At 39.6% G+C, this 21,184-nt stretch overlaps 1 protein-coding gene across 20 annotated transcripts in view; it reads right to left on the bottom strand.

Moving 5' to 3' along the window:
• The window catches only part of MAST4 (microtubule associated serine/threonine kinase family member 4), a 535,574-nt gene that overhangs the window by 110,528 nt on the left and 403,862 nt on the right, over positions 1-21,184 (bottom strand). For all 20 annotated transcript variants that reach the window (XM_044384142.3, XM_057307021.1, XM_044384143.3 and 17 more), the window contains one exon: positions 4,434-4,522. In XM_044384142.3, the coding sequence (XP_044240077.3) occupies positions 4,434-4,522 (89 nt within the window). The remainder of the gene's footprint in view (positions 1-4,433; positions 4,523-21,184) is intronic.

Below are 21,184 nucleotides of genomic sequence, written 5' to 3'. Positions count from 1 at the left end.
ACTAGGTAACTTCCTAGAGATGAACTGGCCGAAGGGTAAACGCAGTTGCAGTTTTGACCAACAGTGCAAACTGCTAACCAGAATGGTTGCACCAATTACATCGACACGGATATCGTATGATATCATATGGCAAGGGTCTCCTTCTCTACAATCGTGCTGTCATTGGATTCTGTCAATTTTATAAAATTTTTGACAATAGGCTAGGTGAATGATGCTCTCTAACTATTATGGCTCATGTTTCTCTCATGATTGCAATGAATCATTTCATATTTTGGGGGGACGATTTCAATCTTTTTTCTATGATGTGCCATTTACATCTTTTGCCCATTTTTCTCCTGGTGCATTCACCATTTTCCTACCAATTTATACAAGCTCTTAATGTATGTATTAAGGCAATCAGATGTTTACCAATTAAGGGCATAAAAGTATTTCTCACACTTTGTTTTCTTTTGATTTTATTTACTACAGAGAAATTTTCATGTTAGGGGAGATACACTGGTCTTTTCCTTTGGGGCTTCTGGATTAAATTTCATGCTTAGAATCTTTCTGGAACTAGGAGTCTGTGATTTTTCTACCTTTCTTTTTCTAATGGGACTCCATTCACTACTCTTTTAGGAATCCCTGGCTCCCAACAAACACTATTTTATTTATAGAGATAAGCTCCAGAACACTATGCCAGACTCTCTTTTTTTCTTAGAGCACTACTGACACATCTACACAAATAAATTCATGTTCTCATCTCTACCGATTCATTTGACAGGGGATTAATTCATGTGTCAGTGATAAGTGGCCTGATTCACATAATCCTGACCTTAAAAAAAAAAAAAAAGCCTAACTTTATTTTTGGGTCAGAATGCACTGAAAGATGGTAGTTTTTCTTTCTCTTGTGTTTCGTAAAGATATTTAGGAATTCTCACTTGGCATTCTGTGCATTGAACACATGACACAGAAGACAGCAATGGGAAGGGAGAGGGAGGTGATGAGGCAAGATGAGTGGGCAGGCACTCACCACCATCAAGACACGAGGACTGGTCTTTATTTAATTTACGTTTTCCTTCTCTTATTACATGTAAATAGGAAACTACCAGACTGTGAGAAATGACATTTCTCACAAAGAAAGTCTGACGGAGTTCTACAGGGTCCGAGCGAATAAAACCCTGTTGGCTCTTGGACCTAAGGGAAAATGCCGTCTGAACCTGACAGACAGGCTTCTCTCTGCCTGCTCCTCTGACTGACTACTAAAATTATGTTTGAAGAGCAAAGAATTCAAGCTAGGTCTACAGAGAGAAAAAGAAAAATAATTAAAAGGATCATTAAAGTCTTCACCACATTTTCTCTACTCTCAATATTAGCACTGAAGAAAATCACCGCAATAAAAGACTCGTCAACAGGCACATAAACTAGGGCACAATTACTACAGAACACTACAGAGAGGAGCAGGATTGAAGTTTTTCATCACTACTGAATTATACGTAAGAGATAAAATTCACGATACACTTAGCCCTTGTATATACTGCTGGGCACTGTGCAGGATGAATGCAAAGATACAGTTCCAGGGGCGTCTGGGTGGCTCAGTCGCTTGAGTGTCCAACTCTTGATTTCAGCTCAGGTCATGATCTCAGAGTTGTGAGATCGAGCCCCGCATCGGGCTCCATGCTGGGCGTGTAGTGATTGAGACTCTCTCTCTCTGCCTCTCCCTCTGCCCCTACCCCTGCCCCACACATGCATGTGCTCTCTCTCTAAAAAAATAAAAGACTGCAACTCTTAAAAAAAAAAAAAAAAAAAGCTAGAATTCCAGCCCCCACGTAGGTATTTGGCCTTGCTTGCCCCTCTGTCACCTTTTGCTGTTCTGATGATCATGTAATACAAGTCTCCACGGTATAAATGGCAATAATAGAAATAGCTGGGCGCTCCCCCAGCAGCTGCGCAAATCCAGTATTACCAACTGCTCACCCCTCCCTCAGTGATATCTGCCTCACACCTTCTCAGAGGTAACCACTACCATGAAATTGGTCTTTAAAATGATCATGTTTTCCTTTAGACTCTTAGAAGAAATGTATATATGTATTTAAGAGTACATGTGTGTATCCCTAAACAGCATACTCTTCACAGCCTCATGCTAACCTCACATGAATGGTTTCAACCATCTTCTTTTGCAACTTGGCTTTTGCTGTCCAACAGTGTCTAAGCTGCATCCATGTAGACACGCGTGGTACTAATATCTTCTTTGTGCACAGTGTTCTGCGATGACTATGCCACAACACATTTACCCATTTTCCAATCAAGAGCTACTTAGGTGGCTTCAGATGTTTAGCTATTACAAACAATGCAGCTATGAACAGTCTAGAACACACCTTCCTGTGTACATGTGTAAGAGTTTCTCTAAGGTTCTACCTGGGAATGGGATTTCTGGACTTCTGTGGTCTTGCTTTAGTATCATAATTTGATCAATTCATGTTTTACCTTTTTTGCTTTGCCATCTTTTATTTATTACTACAGGGAAAATAAAATTTCATTCCAAAAGGGCAACTACCTCTCTCTCCCCTTTCTTCTTCCCAAACATGTTACAGGGAACTCCCACTCTCAACTTGAAAGCAACCTCTGAGCAAAAGGACTGCATTCAGGGGAAGAGTCACAGCCCTACGTTTAAATGGGAAATAAGTATCATCTGGCAAGCCCATCAGGTTAGAGTTTCTACCAGAGTACAATGACTTAGGGCTTACTCATGCATCCTTTCCACCCAACATCCTTCAGAATCCTCAAGACAGCTTCCCAAAACACAGATCCTCCTCAAAATCCTTGAAAGGCATTCAAACTCAAAATTCCTTATACTCTATGACTTTCCTTTATCTTTCCACCTTCATATTCTCTTACAACCAAAACACCCATACCCCACTGCAGCCATGCTGATAATCCCCCTTCTCTCACCCTGTGTCTGCCAGCCCAAGTCTTGCCTGGCTTTCAGCATCTTGACTAAGTAGCTCATTTAAACTCTCCCACACTTTCCTTGCACCATGATGGGTATGAGAAAAAGGAAGAGAAGAGAAGAGAAGAGAAGAGAAGAGAAGAGAAGAGAAGAGAAAGAGAAAGAGAAAGAGAAAGAGAGAAAGAAAGAAAGAAAGAAAGAAAGAAAGAAAGAAAGAAAGAAAGAAAGAAAGAAAGAAAAAGGAAGGAGGGAGGGAGGGAGGAAAGAAAGGAAGAGAGAGAGAAAGAAAAAGAAAGAAAAAAAAGAAAGAGAGAGGAAAGAAAGAAAGAAAGAAAGAAAGAAAGAGAGAGAAAGAAAAGAAAAGAAACCCCAAACAAATAAACGAACAAACAAAAAACCCAACATTCAAAGCAGTCTTCACTACGCAGTTTTTCTAATATGGCTATACTTTCCTTAAAATTAGTACTTGAGGCCAAGGGCTCATATCTTAATCTTCACTGTCCCTATAATGACTATAGATGTAATAAATAAGTTATATCTGCCAGTGTCAGGCAAAACTTGAGATAAACTCTTGCACACACACTAGAGAAGACACATTCTAGACTGCTCATAGCAGCATTATCTGTAATAGCGAATGTAAGTAATGGGTTAAGTTCAACTTTAGGGAGAATAAATGCTGAATGGTTCTGATGGACGTTAAGACACGTGGCCTCAAAATATGGCATCCTGACCAACAATATTTTAAGCTAAATAAATAGAAGAAATGGCATGTGAAGGAAGGTTCTTCGGACCTGCACCTAAAGCACCTCACCAAGTCCTCCTGTGAGAGGAGTCCTCCCTGTACCTGGAGGAAAGGAGCATCCTGATTTCTGAAAACAAGGAACACAGAGGACTATGAATGTTCATCCTTGGTCAATTTGCCCCAGTTTACTAGAGTTAGCTCATTTCTGTCCTGTCCTTGCCTAACTTTTCACTCTTCATCAAACCTAGCATTAACACACTCAGGTTAACCATGTCTTTGGGTCTTCATTTCCTTATGAAGGCTCCTGTGTCACCGAAATCTTCTATTAAATAAATGTGTTTGCTCTTGTTAATCTGTCTTTGGTAAGGAGGTTCCCAGTGGAGAACTTAGAAGGGTAGGGAAAAGATATTTTTCCTCCCCCAGAGTTCTTAACATGGATCCTCTTCATGTGAACGAACACATCTGCATTCCCCAAAGATAATCCCAACATGGAAACATGTCTTGCATCATCCACAAATTTAGAAATGGAGAAAGAAATAATTGAAAAAGGATTGCATTTAAAAGGAATTCTCAATTTCAGTATCCAAACACTCTGAAAAAGAGGATGAGGTTTGGGCTAACTTATCAGAAAGAACAGCATACTGATAAAACAAAAGGAAAACCGAGATAAGCTAGAAAGAAACACCTGAATTTCAACATGCTTGGATTATTTTAAGAACCAGCAAAAAGAAGTAAAACACAACTCAAGAAAGGATAAGTAATTACCTGCATGAGCAGAGAGAGGTGAGTGTGGTCGAGGCAATGCTGGTGACTGTCCATTGCCTATCAAGCTTTTCCGGTTGCTTGTTCGGCAACTGTGAAAAAGAAAAACAAAATCAAAGTTTTAAAAAGCAAATATAACGTCAGTAATGTCCAGGTATATTCAACATACACATGTACTAGAGGTTCAGCAACGTATCTGCTCATGGCTTACATTTTTGCAAGTTAATATGCACTCACTAATATTTAAGGCACGGCTGCCTCCTGAATACTAGAAAATATAATGTATTCATATAGCATAACACCATCAGTATTCCTCACCACCAGTGAGGTTATAATCAAATGCCTTCTTTCCACTCCTTGCTGCAAATAGGTGACACGCCATACACCCAAGTGATAAATTAAGGATTCAAATCAGCAAACCACAGGTAGCATCTCTGTTGACATGAAATTTCTAATACAAAATTACATGCAATGAAGCGCAATGGCATTCATCTTACAATGATACACTAATTAAAAATCTAATTATTTAGACAAATTTCCTAGTTGTGCCTTTTGTCAATAGAACAGCCGGTGCCCAAGATGTATTTCACTCCTGATGCATTTTTCATCTTGTATACTCCATTCAAACTCCTCATTCAGGTAAATACTTTGGAATCATAAAAACAGATTCCAGTTGGTATTAAACCAATAGCGAAAGCCTTTTGCCAGAGGCACACTATCTGCTGTTTTTATCCTGGGTACCCACTCGGTAGAAACACACTGCTACATTTGGGCAAAGGGCAACAACTTTTTCCTGTTTCTGCCAGGACCAAGTTATACAATGCCTATTTGGATTCGGAAGTAACTCTCACAAGCAGCGAAGAATAAGATAAACGTGAAACTGGTTGATGATGAGGTGAATATTATCTTCCTTTCCTTTCCTTTTCCTTCAATGCAGGCTGGCACTGCATTCTCTACTAGCAGTAAAGCAGTGAGGAAAAGGGGAATAAAACCCAGCAAGCTACCTCATGGAATTCACCTTTAATAAGGTTCAGGGCACTGTGATTCTGTCCTCCTACACCCGGGAGTTTATTGTAATGTCTTCCACCATTTAAGGTTTACTGTAATGTCTTCTTTAATTCAGAATATACCTGTTATAACAGGCTCTTCAAAGAGAAGTTTTCACCTAACTTCTAAATTAGGTGTCGTGGACGTATTTGAGAGTTTGCACAGAATATTTGAAAGGAATATCTCTCAATATTCAAATAATACATTTCAAAACCAAACTCAATTTCTTTCAGCAATATTGACTTGGGAACCAATCCTCTCCCTTAAAGGTTTGCTGCTTATTATCATTTGTCAACATCCCCATATTTATAATTTCTTAAGGTCAGGCTGCATCATTTTATGTTCCATACTGGAACAATCAACATCCCTTAGCATTATCTGTGAGTGTAATTAAGATCATGTTTACTCAGCCTTAAAGAAGTTGCTGATTAAGAATAGACCCTTGATACTTAATTATAAAGGTGGATTGTGATATTAACAACTCATCTATCAAGAACCATATTTGACCTATTAAATTCAAAATTCATAATCATTAAATCAGACAGTATGATTGTTTTAAAGATACTTTATAATTTATTTAGTGTTAATTCAAATTAATGTCTTCTTTCATTCCAATACAGGAATATTAAACATATCAACTTGCTAATGTTAATAAAAGAAATTACAAGTGACAGATTTATACCCTGGAAATCTCAGCAAAATTATTTAATTTAAACAAATTAACTGAAATACGAGTTAACTGCTAGAAAAATGGCTATCTATATTATTTTTCACATTTAGTTTGTGATATAAATCACTTATGAAGATTTTCTCTTGACATTCCATTATTAGGGTTTATATATGTAAATAAAATTTTCAGTAAGAAACGTAAATCAACAGAAATAGTAACCTAATGAGTATCTTAAATAGGGATACCCATGAAATACAAGAACTTCAAATCTAGAAAATGGTATTTCTTGAAGAAAACCTTTTTTAAAAAGTGAATTTTCCTAACAAACATATAGAATGACTAATACACTACAATGGGCAAAATAAATAGACAACAATTTAGATTTAAAACAAAGAAAAACAAAAGAAAATTTCAAAATTACATCAGTTATTTAAAGTCTACCAGGAAGAGGCAGGAAAGTTCTGATTTTAAAAATGTGACTCAAAAAAAAAAAAAAAAATCTCACAAAGAAATCTCTAAATAAAACCTGGAATAAAATATCTTGTTTGCTTACTGTAAAAAATATAAAAATACAAAGTATAAAAATATGATAAAAGTTTATATTACATTCATTCTGTTTTTGCCTACTCTCTATAAAGACTTGTAATCTTTACAAACCAATGATTATGAATGCAATTTAGAGCAAGAGAAAAAAGGATTCTTCATCTATGAATATAGGAGCAAAAAAAATAGTTAAAAACAAGGTACAGGGAATATTTTATACAAAACCTTAAATAATCAGAGGCATATCTTATTGACAAATGCTATGAACAATCAAAGCTGAAAGGCTCTTCTCTAACCCCTCTCAGGATCTGGAGCATGAACGTAGAGACAGTATTAAAATTACAATAGACTTGAACTTTCTTGAATCTCTCAACAATGAAACAGGAAGCTTTTAAACATGAAATATAAAACCAGACTTTATAAAATACAGGACAAGACAGATTCCTTATACAATACACAAAACAAATCTCTATATTGTGAAGTAGGGTCTTGGCCTTGCAAACAAATTAATTTATTGCTAACATTCTTAAGGGTAAAGAGAATTTTATACTGTATTTAACCCCCAAATACCTAATTCTTGATATATATACACATATATATGCTTTTAAAATCCTGGGGTCCTGCTGAGATATTCTGTAGACAACTTTCCACAGATGGGGAAGACTGGCAGTCAACCAATCTCAATATAGCTTGCTTCCAATATCTGACAGTCACCTCATTTTATTGCTCTAGGTACCTGGTTCCCAATGAATGAATTAAAATCTGATTTTAGGGGCACCTGGGTGGCTCAGTCCGTTGTGTCAGGCTCTTGATCTCTACACAGGTCTTGATCTCAGGATTGTGAGTTCAAGCACGACACTGAGCTCCACGCTGGGCATGGAGCCTACTTAAAAAAATGAATAAAAAATAAAATAAAATCTGATTTTAACCCATAGTAAAATAATTTCTAGTTGGTAGGACCTATGAGTGTTTACTACCTACACTGCCACAGTACGTAGCACTGCCCACATTGATGACACTGGTACAAAATGCTGAGCTGACCTCTAGGGTCATCATTCAGTCATCCAGGTTATCACACTCTTTCCTGCAGATGTAGGGAGAAGCTCATGGCATCCAAGGACAAAACGGGCTCCCCAACTGGTGGTGACTGCGCCATACTCATTTAATCCATAAAATGAAGAAAGAGAAGATACACTGCCACTTGGACAAAATCAAGGTTTGTTCCCTATCCCCAGCATTACTAAGTCGATTCAGCCTTGCTTGTTTTTTCTCAAGCAGAATCATCCCAGGAAAAAACAGGGGATGTCCTAACAGGTAAAACAGAAATACCACTTCTGCAGCAGAAATCTCGACTTGCTTAAAATTTATCCTCATCTAAACATTTGAGCTTGTAGAATCGTCTCCCATGTTCAGCCTTCAGAACAAAGGTGTACGATTGCAAAAGTAAAACTGGAGAACAGTTATAAACTCAAGTTTCAGTCAGGCATCCCCGAGTGCATTCTCTCCACTCCCCTCTTTAGAAAGGAATGGAAGCCATTCCCCCGCCTCTGCTTGGATCTGGAAGCCAAACACAGGAATATCCACTCCCCACGGGGCACCTCCACCCTTTAGGTCTCCACTTGAAGCAACACATGGAGGCACTTGGCCTCCGGATCACATGTGCAGTTTGTTCTATCAGTGTGGAAAGTGACACAATGGCATGGACTCTTTATGTGCAAAATTTGGATTGAGCCCAAGAAGCAGCCACAGACAACCTGAGACAAAGGCAAGGCAAAGGCCAACAGTGGACCAGGACAGACTCTGATGATGCCAAGTAAGGATTTCTCTTTACCTCATTCCTTAGGTTCCTCCGCCCACGGATGAACTACACACAGACACACAATGCTTGCACGGTAAAACAAATACTGCTGACCTCGGAGGTGGGATCTGAGAAGAATGGAAAGTGGAAAGGCAATGACAGAACTTCGGAGTGGGGCTGGGAGGCAAGACAGGCAGAGACAGAATGCCCTAGAGGAACATCAGGGATGGGGGGAGGGGATGTGCTGTAGAGTGACACAAGGCCAGCACAGGAAAGCGCTTTGTCTGCCTAGCAGATGAAGTGAGGATTGCACAGGGCACCCCTCCTGGTCTGAGTTCACAGAGCATTCTACAAGGAACTGGTTCATTTCCTAATCAACGCCAACAGTACCTTCCATCTGCCGGGAAGATAAAGAGACAGATCCTGCATTTTATTTTTTTCAAAGATTTTATTTATTTATTTGAGAGAGAGAGAGAGAGCACGCAGAGGGAGAGTGAGAGAGAGAAGCAGACCCCCCCCCCCAAGTGGGGAGCCCAACACGGGGTTTGGTGCCCTGAGCCGAAGGCAGACAAGCTTAACTGACTGAGCCACTCGGGCGCCCAGAGACAGATCCTGCATTTTACCATCTAAGTCAGGCCTGCCTCAAAAGTGTGAGGGAGGAGAGGTGTGGGGGCTACCACGCTGAAGGAGAGGAGGGGAAGGTGGTGTACACATTTTGGGTCCAAAGCAACAACATTCTTTGTCTGCGCAGGTTGTCCTTATGCTGAGGGTTCCAATGAAGGGCTTGGCAGGACCTGTAAACCTTTCACATCTGAATCTGTCACATCTCTTCTGGCCAAAGAACCTGTTAATTATTCCCGACTAGGTCTGTGAAAGCTGGAAGGCCCACCAGACCGTGGCCTTTTGCAACTGTTCTGAGGAGCTGAGATTCAGCTTCATTTTAAATTACATTCATTTTGAGACACGAATACTCATCATGTCTGACCATAGCAAGACGCAAGGCAGAGGGGAAACCCGAACAGGCATTCACAGCTGATTTGAAAGGCCAAAGCTCGGTACGGCGTACGAATGGCCATGACTGAGGGGCAGTGATCACACAGTGAGTGGACTGCACAGGAAGGGCCCCAGGAATTCAGATGCTAGGCTATCGTTTATTAGTTCCTCTTGATGAAATATTGGATAAATGTGCACAGTAGACCAATTAAAGACCACAGCTTTACTGGATGTGAACATCTGTTATTCTGTACCTTAACAGAATCAGAACGTTTGAATATTTCCTCATGGAAAAGGAAAGCTCCAGGGGAGGAAAGTGGGCATGACTGGGAGCGCAACGGTGCGGCTCCTGTGGTTTTGCGGACTACGTGTTATAAACCAGGCAGGCTTCAGCTTCCCTCTCTGTACAATGAACGCACTACACCAAGGGAGAAACAGAGTCCTACATTTTTCTTTTGTCTCAGACATTTTAAAAAAATAGACAAAAACCCCAGAAAAATAATAATTGCCATCACTTGGGAGGAACAACTGTATCATTTTGTCCTATTTGTTCCCAATCATATAGCAGAGAGAGGGGGACGTGTACCCTCTGACATGCAAACCATCAACATTTTCCACTCCCCGACCAGACAACTACTAACAATTGTGGCTTATAGCTTTCTCATTCTTTTTTGGAACTTGAGCACTACATACGTGCATCTAATGAACAACATCTGTGTACATGTTACAGCTTCACGAGTGGTTTCTCATACCAGGAAGAAATGACAAAGATGTGGGATTGTGCAGAAGAGATGAATGGCTTGCCTTTCAGTGGCTCGTTACGCTTGATACAGTGGACTCCCCCAGGGGATTACCTGATTTTCTAAGGGTGGACAACTTCCATGGTCTTTCTACTGACTAGACTGTTGTAAAACTCTGTAGGGGTAGAAGTTAAATTGTAGAAAACTGGTAGTAAGGCAGGGATTCTTGTTCACAAAATGAAAATGAATTTTGTATGGTACAGACACAACTCATTATCTCCGTGGAGAGATGATCCCAAACACTTAATAGCATTGTCCTACAAGATATTAACCAGTTCTGCACCTACTGGCAAATTCATGTCATCATTCCTGATGTAAAAAATTATCTATATACATATATATACACACACATACATGCACATATACATGCACATACGTATATGTTTATATACATGGGGTTTTCACAATCTTTTAATCTTTTTTAATATGTTATGCTACCCTCATTAATTAATAACAAAATCTTTAACATATGGACATTTTATATTTCTGGACAGTGGTGCGTTTTGACTTTTGCATAAAGTACACTTTGGCACACACTATAAATTATAGGTATTCTGCAACTTACTTTTTTCACTCAACATGTATTTTTGAGATTTAACCATGGCAACATAAATATATGGGTCTAATGCATTCCTTTTTTAGATTATTCACTTGAAGCAAATTTTAGAATTCTTAAAATGCACTAAAATTATATATATCATGGACATTTCTTTTTCCTTTTCTGCAACATAAAAGATCACTTCTGTATGTTTGCAAATCAGACTGCAAAAGCCTTGGGAAGTATCTTTGAGGCTGTATTTTGAAAGAAAAGTTATACTAAGCAACATAAAGCAAATCTTCCTTAAAATCTGTGGACACCTTCCCCCAAATCCTGCTTACTCCTTCAGAGGCTGCTCTGTTCCCATCTCCACTTCTGCCTTCATACTATTATTGTCTTCTCCCAGAAGTAACTTCTTGTCTTTCTGAGGTAAATCAATCTCCCTTTATCCGGGCCTCTTCAAGCCTACAGATCTCCCCCTTTTTCTGAACAGTTCAGAAAGCAGCAGAGAACCAGGCATCAGTATTTCTATCTCTGTGACATCCTTTCTTACTCTTGTGAAGCCAAGCACGCCGGCTTCCAACTTCTGGGCCATGAAATCTGGGCTCCACAAAGGCTTTCAGTAATTCATTCAACAAATTACTTTTGTAACATATGCTAGGCATACTTTAACCAGTAAAAATCCCTGCTGCCCTCCAGGGGCTTACCTCCTGGAGAAAGAAGCAGACAGTAAACACAACCAATGAGTCAATTTCTACTATACTATGGGAGACAGTGAGGACATTTATAGTGGGAGAGATGGTGATGAAGGGAAAGAATGCAGAAGTAGGACGGGGAGTGGGGAGCGCCAATGAGGGACATCACAGTCACACAGAGGTGGTCAGGAAAGGCCTCTCTGGAGAGGGGAGGAGTGAATGAGACCAGAAGGATGAGGCAACCAGCATTCACAAAGAGAAGCAAATGGCCCTGAGACAGGAGCCGAATGAGCCAGCATCAAGCAGCCAAACAGGCAGTGGAGAGAGGGCAGGGGCAGATCTGTAGCAGCTGCGAGGACACAGCATGGAGATCAGTTTCTAGCCCGGGTGAAAAGGAAAGCTGTTGGAAGGTTCTCAACATAATCTGACTTTTGTCTAAAGAGGAGGGTTCAGGCTACTAGATTAAAATAACCAAAGGAGGAAGTCCGGAAGCCAGTTAGGGAGTTAAGCTGATGTGCTCACAACTCCCGTGATTGTACTTTACAATATTTTCTTTAAAACACTAACTTTTATAACAAAATGGCCCTCAAACTCAGTGCAAGCATTATGCCAGACCATGCCCTCTTATACAGCACCAACCAAATGGAGGAATAGCAAGCACTCATAGTGTGGGGTTGGCCAAGCCCGAGCGCTATCCACCTCGGCACATTTGCACCAACATAATGACCTAGTTCACAGTTATTCAGGGTGTGTAATTATGAATACTTATTATTGATATTATCGGCTTGACACTCGAACTTAACTTTTCCATTAGTGGAAAAATTCCTTTTTAAAGGCATTAATTATAACGGAAATGAATGGCTGTTCACACTGTTTTCACCTATGAGCAAAAAATTTAGGCTAATTACATACCTAGAGGAAGGCACAGATCTCCCAAGCTTTCAAAAATTCTGAGGAATATCAATAGGAAAAAATACATATTACTGTATACAGTACTTCTTGGAAATATATCTAATCCCTTAAGATAACGCGTACTGAAGTCTGGCCCAATTTTCTGTCTTCACAGAGGAAAAGAGGGAGAGCTGAACACACAGATATGAGCGAGACACCACTCAGTGTAACAGATAGCAATGGAATGTCTTTTCCTATGTACAAAGTACTATGAGAGATAAGAACATGAAGAAAACATTCTCCAAGTGTTTAAAGTATAAATGAGATAAGAATAATTCACAGATAACTGCCTTCTAAGGCAGAATCTGGAAGACAGGTATAAAACAAAATTTGTTGCTGTTTGAAGTGTGACACAGAATCCCAATCAGCTTTGAAACCATTTTCATAAATAATAAGCACTAGACTTTGATAGTATATACCATGCATGGCAAACTGTCCTTCCATTTCATAGGTTTTCTCTAAATAATCCCTTCCTCTCAGAGATGTGTGCCTGACATAAAACATTTTTAAATGCTTTTTCTTTTTAGTCCATTTTGTGGCTATCTCAAAACAAGACATACCAACGCAGCTAGTTCTACATGGCTGACATGTTGAACTCTAATGTCATATGTTGGCCACATGGCTGATGGGTGGCTGACATTCACCACACTGTTCCAGAGTGATCCTGGCAAGCCCTGCACCCATTCTGGAGTTACTCATTTATTCAGTAAACACACCTGGGGATTCTACATGGAGGTTATAATCTAGGAGGGGGTATAAGTTTCGAATCTCTTTGGGCACCCGGAAATATACAGAAAATAAAAATGATTTCAGTAAAGATTCGGTAAATATTTTTGAATGATTAACTAAATTAAATATTTACCAAATCTTTACTGAAGATGATTCCAGTCTTTAAGAAGCTTATAATTTAACTTGGAGGATACAGTGTCCCTTATAAGATTCAACTGATCCAAGATGATGTAATATAGTCTAATACTACTACATTGGTCAAGGCCATGTACAACTGAGAAAACACAAAAAAACTGACAGGATTATGGGGCCGAATGTACAGTATGACACATCTTACTGGAAAAACCTACATACACATTGTTTTGAATAAACTTACAAATGGGATAATCAGTGGAATTATAAGAGGCTTAACCCGATGCTCAAAGCCAAATAGGAGTTGGTAATGATAGGGTATTTATAGTAGCAGGGTAAGCTGAACTGCTAAAAATGTTAGCAGTAAAAAGTAATTCAAGTGGGGAGCGTCTCAAAACCTGTGAAAAAAAATTTTAGTGCAATTTGTCTGCAATTTGTCTGCAACAAGATCTAGAAGGGACCTAGCCCATATGCCCCTCAGGAATTCTCAGACTTCTGTCTATCTGAATAAGGACAGCTGAGGGCTAGGAGGGTCAACGATGAGACACAGGTGACTTGTGAACTTATGATTCCTCAGGGAGGACACAAAAGCTCAAACCTCACTCGGAAGACACAAAGTAAAGACTGTTCCTACTTGGGATGAGGGTGTGAAGAGAATGCTGGGAAGGTAAGGTAATTAATTTTGATCTAAGAGTTGAAAGGCGTGTGCTATATCTTGGGAAACTGCTCCAAGGGCTGATGTGGCCAAAACACTGTATGGAGTCATTCAAAACTATGCTCTCATCTATCCTGCAAAGCTGAAGAGCTGCTTCTATCACCCAGCTGGGCCCACTTATATGGCTAGGCTATCAGAGTGGCAGTGAGAGACATCTGGGGGTAGTGGCCCCGGTTCTATAACTGGGTCAAGGGTCAGAGTCCAATACTTCTGAGACTCACACCCAAGCCTTTGGTTGTTCTCAGGGCAGCTGCAGAAAGGGACCAAAGGTAAGTCTACAGACCTATTGGGGAGTTAAAAAAGAAACAAAATACAAATACAAACTAATGTTTTCCTAAACTTCTGCTTCGTGTGTGTGTGTGTGTGTGTGTGTGTGCGCGCGCACACGTGCCGTGGCAGAAGGGGGGTGGGCTAATTTGTGACTTGAACATATTTTTTTAAGTTCCCATGTTTCATACTCAATATGGATGAAAGTCATAACTTGATACATTTTTTCCTAAGGAGCAAAAAACCAAGTTTAAAGTTCAACTATAAAAATTACTGTTTATCAATTTAATAACATTGAACTTTTCTCAGCTGGCCAGTGGTGAGGAAATAAATCTTTAAAAAGTGTTAGAAAGTGGCAGCAGCATCAAACCAGAGTAAACTCATCACATTAAATCTAATGTTCTGATCTGCCTTTCTGGAAATACCATAATAAAGATTTACTATTAACTTCTTTCTCCGGTAGCTACTGTCTCCTACTTTTATTGCTTTCAAGAAATGCTCCACACCTTTATAAAGCTCAATGGTAAGATTTTCTTACATCCAAATTTTACTTGGACATATACAAAACAGCTGAACTGTTGTATACAATACTATTTTACCCGTTCCGGACTTCTCCATCCAGAAATTAAATCTCAGCTTGACTTGCTACACCCAGATTTTAGTCTGTTAGGGTGATTCAGCTACAGAGCTAAACACGACCTATAAAAATCAAAAGCTCTGTTCCTTCTTTCTGGTTCAGAAGACCCTGGGGTGCTCAGTTCTGACCCACAAAAGGGAGGCCAGTTTGCTTCTGTAAACAGCCGATCTCCTTTTATGACACTCAACAGAAACATATGTCAAACACAGAATGAGTGGCGTATTCAACACCACTCCAGCTCTAGAGCATTCTGCCTTTGCCACAGTTTGGCAGAACGCTCTGCCCACAAGTGAACTGTCCCTGATTCCACGTGCCTCCAGTCAGAACACACACACACACATGTAAGGCCTATAGCAGAGCTCCACTTCGTTCTTTTCTGTGAGGAGAAGTCATGTGGCAAAAAGCCATTATCTTTCTGTTCAGTATGTTTTGTTGCTAGCTGTGCCTAATTCAGTATCTTGCAAAATGACATTCTGTTAATGACATGAATGTCAAAACTGTGATAATGGGCAGGAGTAGAAGAAAATGTTTCCTAGATGGAGAAACACCAGGAAGACTGCCAAATGGATATGAACATTAGTTGTGTGCTCATCCCATACTTAAAGCACTTACACTCCACCCCTACTATTTGTTCCCCAGAGGAGAAGGACGGAGCCCTCTAAGGAGGGCAGAATAGCCTACCCTGGTGGAAAAAAAAAAAAAAAAAAGTCAAAGCATATTTTCCTTTAATTTACTGGACACTGGACAAATGTCTTTTTTTTTTTTCCTCATTTGTATTCACTGATGTTTTCTTAGTGGGTCTCTCATTTTACAAAGATGAAATTGGCCACAAGGAATCAATTCTGTTGCTAAAGACAGGAGGGCTGGAGAGATACCGGAAGATGCTGACTGGTAAGTTAGTTGTTCAGCATTCAGTTTGGGTAGCAAATTCACCTCGCTCTTGTCATTTGTGGGCTGAGCAATAGAACTATAGCTCTGGAAGACGATGTGATGTCTGCCAAGGCAGCACCACCAAGTGGTGGTCAACAGGGCCTACGAAGGGAGGTCACGTGGCTCTTAGAGTCAGGGTATCGTTAAAGTCAGAAATCTGCATCAGACATAGAGATACATTTAACTACTACTTATATGAGTGGATAGTAATTCTATTCCATAAAGAGAGAGCTAGATCTTTTTTAGATTTCATGGAACACTATGAAACATAAGGACTTGCCCTTGGTAGATGGGTTTTCCAATTCCAACCCTCTTAAGCCTCAATTCACCATTCTGTAGAATAGGGATAAGACTATGAACTACCTGTGAAGAAATTAAATGAGATAATGCATGTAAAGAAATTATCATCACAGTACGTGGCACACAGCAAGAGCTTCGTAAACATGGGCAGTCAAAATAAAACATTTTGGACTTTCTCTCTTGCATATCTTCTTTCATGCATATATGTTTTACTACTCATAATGTGATAACGAGGCTTTCCCTCAAGGATCTTAGAACAAGAAGCATAAGATTACCCACAGAATTAACTTCTAAGGGCAATACAATGAATTACGTAAGAGGTAAAGAGGACAGTTCTAAGGCAGCAAGACCTGATAGTAAATGGAAATATTAACAGTTACAGAAAAAATGTTGCAACACGAAGGTTTATGGGCTGGCTTTTAGAAACACAGAGAAACAAAAGCTGCAGAACCGCAAGTTCAAGTGTCAACCCAAGCACTGACCCAGGGCTTCAAAGTGGCCATGTCAAGGTGGAGGGACATATAAGGGACCCCACCCAACAGACTTCACTGTTTCAGACTGACTGTCAACACCACGTGCATCGGTCCACCTTTGCCCAGTGCCATTCATCATTTCAACCACCTACCTACCGTACTCCCCAGGCAACCCTGGCTAGCTTCACGGAGAGGTATGCCCAAGCGTGAATAACAAAAACAGCAGTAATAATAACTGCTAACTTTGACAACTGTTTCATACACGCCAAGAAACAGTTTAATTTTCATGACAATCCTGAGGTTGGACTTATTTTTATCCCTATCTAGCAGATGTGAAAACTGAAGAACTGAGAAGTCTAGAGGCTTGTCTGACAAGATCACACAAGTAGTACGTGGTTGAACTGGAATCCAAATCCAGGCAGTTTGCCTTCGGAACCTGTGCTTGCAGTCATTTTGTACAAGTGTCTATAAGACAGAAGGAAAGAACTGTGAGGGGCCTAAGCTCGATAATGACTGTATTTATCCATGTCCATCAGTATCTCAGCATTCTGGTCCTGAGCATCAGTCAGTGAGCCTGGTAACTACAGAGCCATGCCCATGACATGGACGGGATCCTGGGGGCACCAGACCTTTGTGCCTATAATCTAATGTTCAGCTACAGAAGGAAGATCAAGTCATCAAGCTTCACACCAGATTATGAGAGTTTTCTGGAGGTAGCAAGCCTGACCTAGGTGGACAGACATCCCGATATCACCAAGCAGGGCATATCCTGGGATACACTTGTATACAGTGTTCAGGCTCATGTAAACAGGTCAGATGTCATGATGTGGACATTTCCATCTCCACAGGGCAGTGTCGAGGATCCAAAGGCAAATGACCCAACACACAGATTACCCATGGCAAACAGGCACGTCCTCCTTAGCCCTCTCCAAGCCAGCTGGTCTAGACAGACACAACTAGAGAAAAGAATTGCACTTAAGCATGTATTAATCAGATTTTTTTGTTCCACTGTTTCTTGACAGATTTTAAAATTAAATCTAAGCTTCTGGATCATGCTCCCTTTAATATGGCTTTTTTTTTTTCTTTCCCTATTTCTAGATCTCTGACTCAGAGAATACAGAAATCAGATTTCTGATGTGAAGCATGTTTATGAGCACTGGCTTTGGAGAAAAGGATTGATGGCACACATTGTAATATACATCAGGAAGTGAATTTGGCCAGGAGAGGATGCAAAGTGTGTAATAAGTTATACTGACTGTATTACTGAGACAATTTTTTTTGTAAGTTGCAATATTTACAAATAAGACATCTCAAAATGAAACAAACTCATTATAAAATGTACATGTATTTACAACTTCTATAAACTTGTGACCCCAATTTTTGGATTTTTTTGTTGCATTTATTCTTTGAAGATGTCATTCCTTTAGTCAGGCATCTTCCCCCATTCTTGCTCCCAAAAGACCTCCAAGACTTTAAGAATGTATGAGAGTGTGTCTGTGTAGAAAGAGCTTTCACTGAACTGTGAATTGTTACAACTATGGCAGGAGTTCACAAGCATCAGTTACTAAGGAAAAGTTGAAGACTGGCTTCACTCACCTTGAAGTTCCTGGCATGCCTCTTACAGTCATGGCCACCTATTTCTCATAGGGCCAGCCTTGTGTTCAAAGAAGTGACCTCATTCGTCCCTAGCCTGGGGTTTGGCCCTTATAAGTAAGTACCCTGAGCTCCAAGAGTAACACACCAACTCCGCCTCTTCACCATATTCACCAGGCAACCAACCCAAACTCATTCTGCATTCCCTGCAGTGACTCACAGAGTTCCTGTTCATTGTGTTCCTGGATTCCTGTTTATTAAAGTTAGGGAATCTGACCTTCACATGACAACATTTCTAAGTAGAAATTCAATGCTATAAAGAGATAGCACCCTGCTGAGTAAAATTTCCATAGTGAAAAGGATCCTTAGGAACTTGCCCACATGACATTAAATTGCGTATCAAGACAAGAATCAGGATACTTCAACTTACTGAAAACAAATCAGTGACCCGATGAAAGAATGAATGTGAAATCTTTCACTGACTACTTTTGCTTCTTATTCTTCTAAAGAGACCCTAAGTCATATTGAAAGAACATAATGCATATGAAAACAACAATACAGCTAAACCATCTTCAAAATAAAATTTGTCAATAGCTACCGCCTTTGGCTTTGTGGTCACATTATATTTTCATTCACAGTATAATCATAAAATTATAGGGCTCACTTATATAACACAGTGTTTTCTGCCTGCGTCTTCAGATATTAGCTACACCGTTAACAGGAGGCACCAAAGTTTCTGAACTTCCACAATTATATAGTAAGGAGCAAAAACACTTTGTACCATTAGCTTATCTGCCTCACAGACGTACACCAAAGATTTGACACTATGTTCTTCAAATGACAAAAATTGTTTCTGGTTTTACTTAAAAAAAATTACAGAAACACCTTAGTTATATATTTTCATATCTAGAAGTTTTGATATTTTAAAATACTGTAAAAGAAAGCAGATGAGTGGTTAGCAACAGTTCATGTCACCTTTCTACAAACTGGACTCTTAGCACCTGGTGATAAATTCTCATAAAATAGAGTTGTCTTCTAACCCCCTTCACGGATATAAACGTCAACATGGTTTTCTTGTTTTAACTCCTTTTTTTTTCTCTTGGGCGGCTTTACTGCTCCACCAAAAATCCCTCAGCATTTTTTAAAGAATGTCTCTGTTTCAGGCAAAGGGAGGACTGTTACCAGGACCCAAGAGATGTGCCTATGAGTTTGCAATCAGGAAATCTGGGGAGGGAGACATTTCCCAGAGTTTTAAAATAGCTCTATTGTTTAGTTAGGCCACACTGTGTATTTGAGGACCAAAAAAACCCAAAAAACGAAAAAACAAAAAACCCTGCCTCTACTCAAGGTTTGATAGAAACTAGGCAGTCAAGCTAAAAAAGAAAAAAAGAAAAAAAGAAAAAGAAAAACAAACAAACCCAAAGTAAAATAAAATGAAACAAATTAACATAATCATCTAAATTAGAAATGCAACTACTAAAGGTTTCAGTATCCAGGAAGGCAAATTGTTCCTATCATAGGTTAGGGCATTTTCTCAAGAGCACAAGAGAAAATAAAGATACCTAGAGTGGGAATAATTTTATCATTAAGAAATATGTAGGGAATGAGGGGGTAGTGGAGGTCCCAGGAAGACTATTTAATGTGTGTGCAATACACTGTTAAACTAAAACATACAATTCCATTCATAAAATTATTTTAAAATTTATTCTAGTATAGCAAATACCAGTAGAACCAATAATCAACGTGTGTATTCTAGTTAGAAAAAAAAAAAAAACCCCAACACAAAAGAATCGGCAACGAGTCTGGCACCATAGTAAGGAAGAATTAATGGCACATTAATTATGAATGATAACTCTATCCCCCAAATCCTCCTGGCCCTCACTGTCACAGCCTTGTTTCAGAGACGAGTCATTTTTCAACTGTGAAAACTTCCTCTTAGAGAAAGAACTTCGATTAGTTTTCTACCTCCTCCTGCAAGATATGATTCTACCTCAACAAGATTAATCTCTAACTCGTCTCTGAAAAAGTTAATCAATTTGTATAGAAATGAAGAAAGGTACTTCCCTATCTTTTTAAAATGTTTTTTAAAAATTGATAAGATTCAGGAACAGAAATAGAGTTGGCAACTTTTCTTAGGAGAGCTCCTTTTTTGGTCATTCTGTTCTCCAAACGCTTTTTATGTACTAAATGAAAAATCTATTTTTAAAAATCTTCCCCACAATAAAGACCTAGTTCTGTCTGAGTCACGGTAGCCTGAAATGCAGTGATGAAAAAGTCCAGAACTGAGAGAAGACAGGGTGGTCTGAGGAGGCTCCAGGACGGAGGCTGGCACAGGACGGTCCCTCCCCGGGGACAGAGGAGCTGGTACTGGCAACAGGGCCTGTGTGCTCCTCTACTCACAGTTCTCCTTTTAAGATCACTTGACAATCACCTAGAATTAGCTGCCCCTCCCTGGGGAAGGTTTTCTGTTTCTAATCAAGCTGTTTCACCATCCACTCTCCCTCTACAGGCACATCCCTTTGTGGCCCTTTTTCTGAGATGGCAGAGAACTAACGATGACGACCATTGTCTTCTCCTAAACACCCTGAATGAAAAAGCGCAGTGAGCTCTGCTAGGACTACTAGATGGGAGGCGATTCCAAAAATGCTAACAAAGACATAGGTGAAAAACAAACGTAGGGTCCAAAACCCGAGATCAAACATGTATAAAATACATAAAAAGGCAAAGAAAATGGACTGGAAGGAAATGTCCATCAATGATAATGGGGATTACTCCTCAGCAGCAGGAATATGGGAGCGTAAGTGTGTGTCCTTGTATTTAGTTTTCACAACACTGTAATCCTGGATCCTGTAACCTCTTAATCTAGAAAAAATATGCATGTAATGTGAAAATTAAAGCAGATGCCTTTTTTTAATATTGCTAGCCATGATTCTTGAGAGGATT

The sequence above is a fragment of the Ursus arctos genome, unplaced genomic scaffold (genome assembly GCF_023065955.2).
Source record: "Ursus arctos isolate Adak ecotype North America unplaced genomic scaffold, UrsArc2.0 scaffold_5, whole genome shotgun sequence".
NCBI lineage: Eukaryota > Metazoa > Chordata > Mammalia > Carnivora > Ursidae > Ursus > Ursus arctos.
This window is presented reverse-complemented; position numbering and strand designations above follow the sequence as displayed.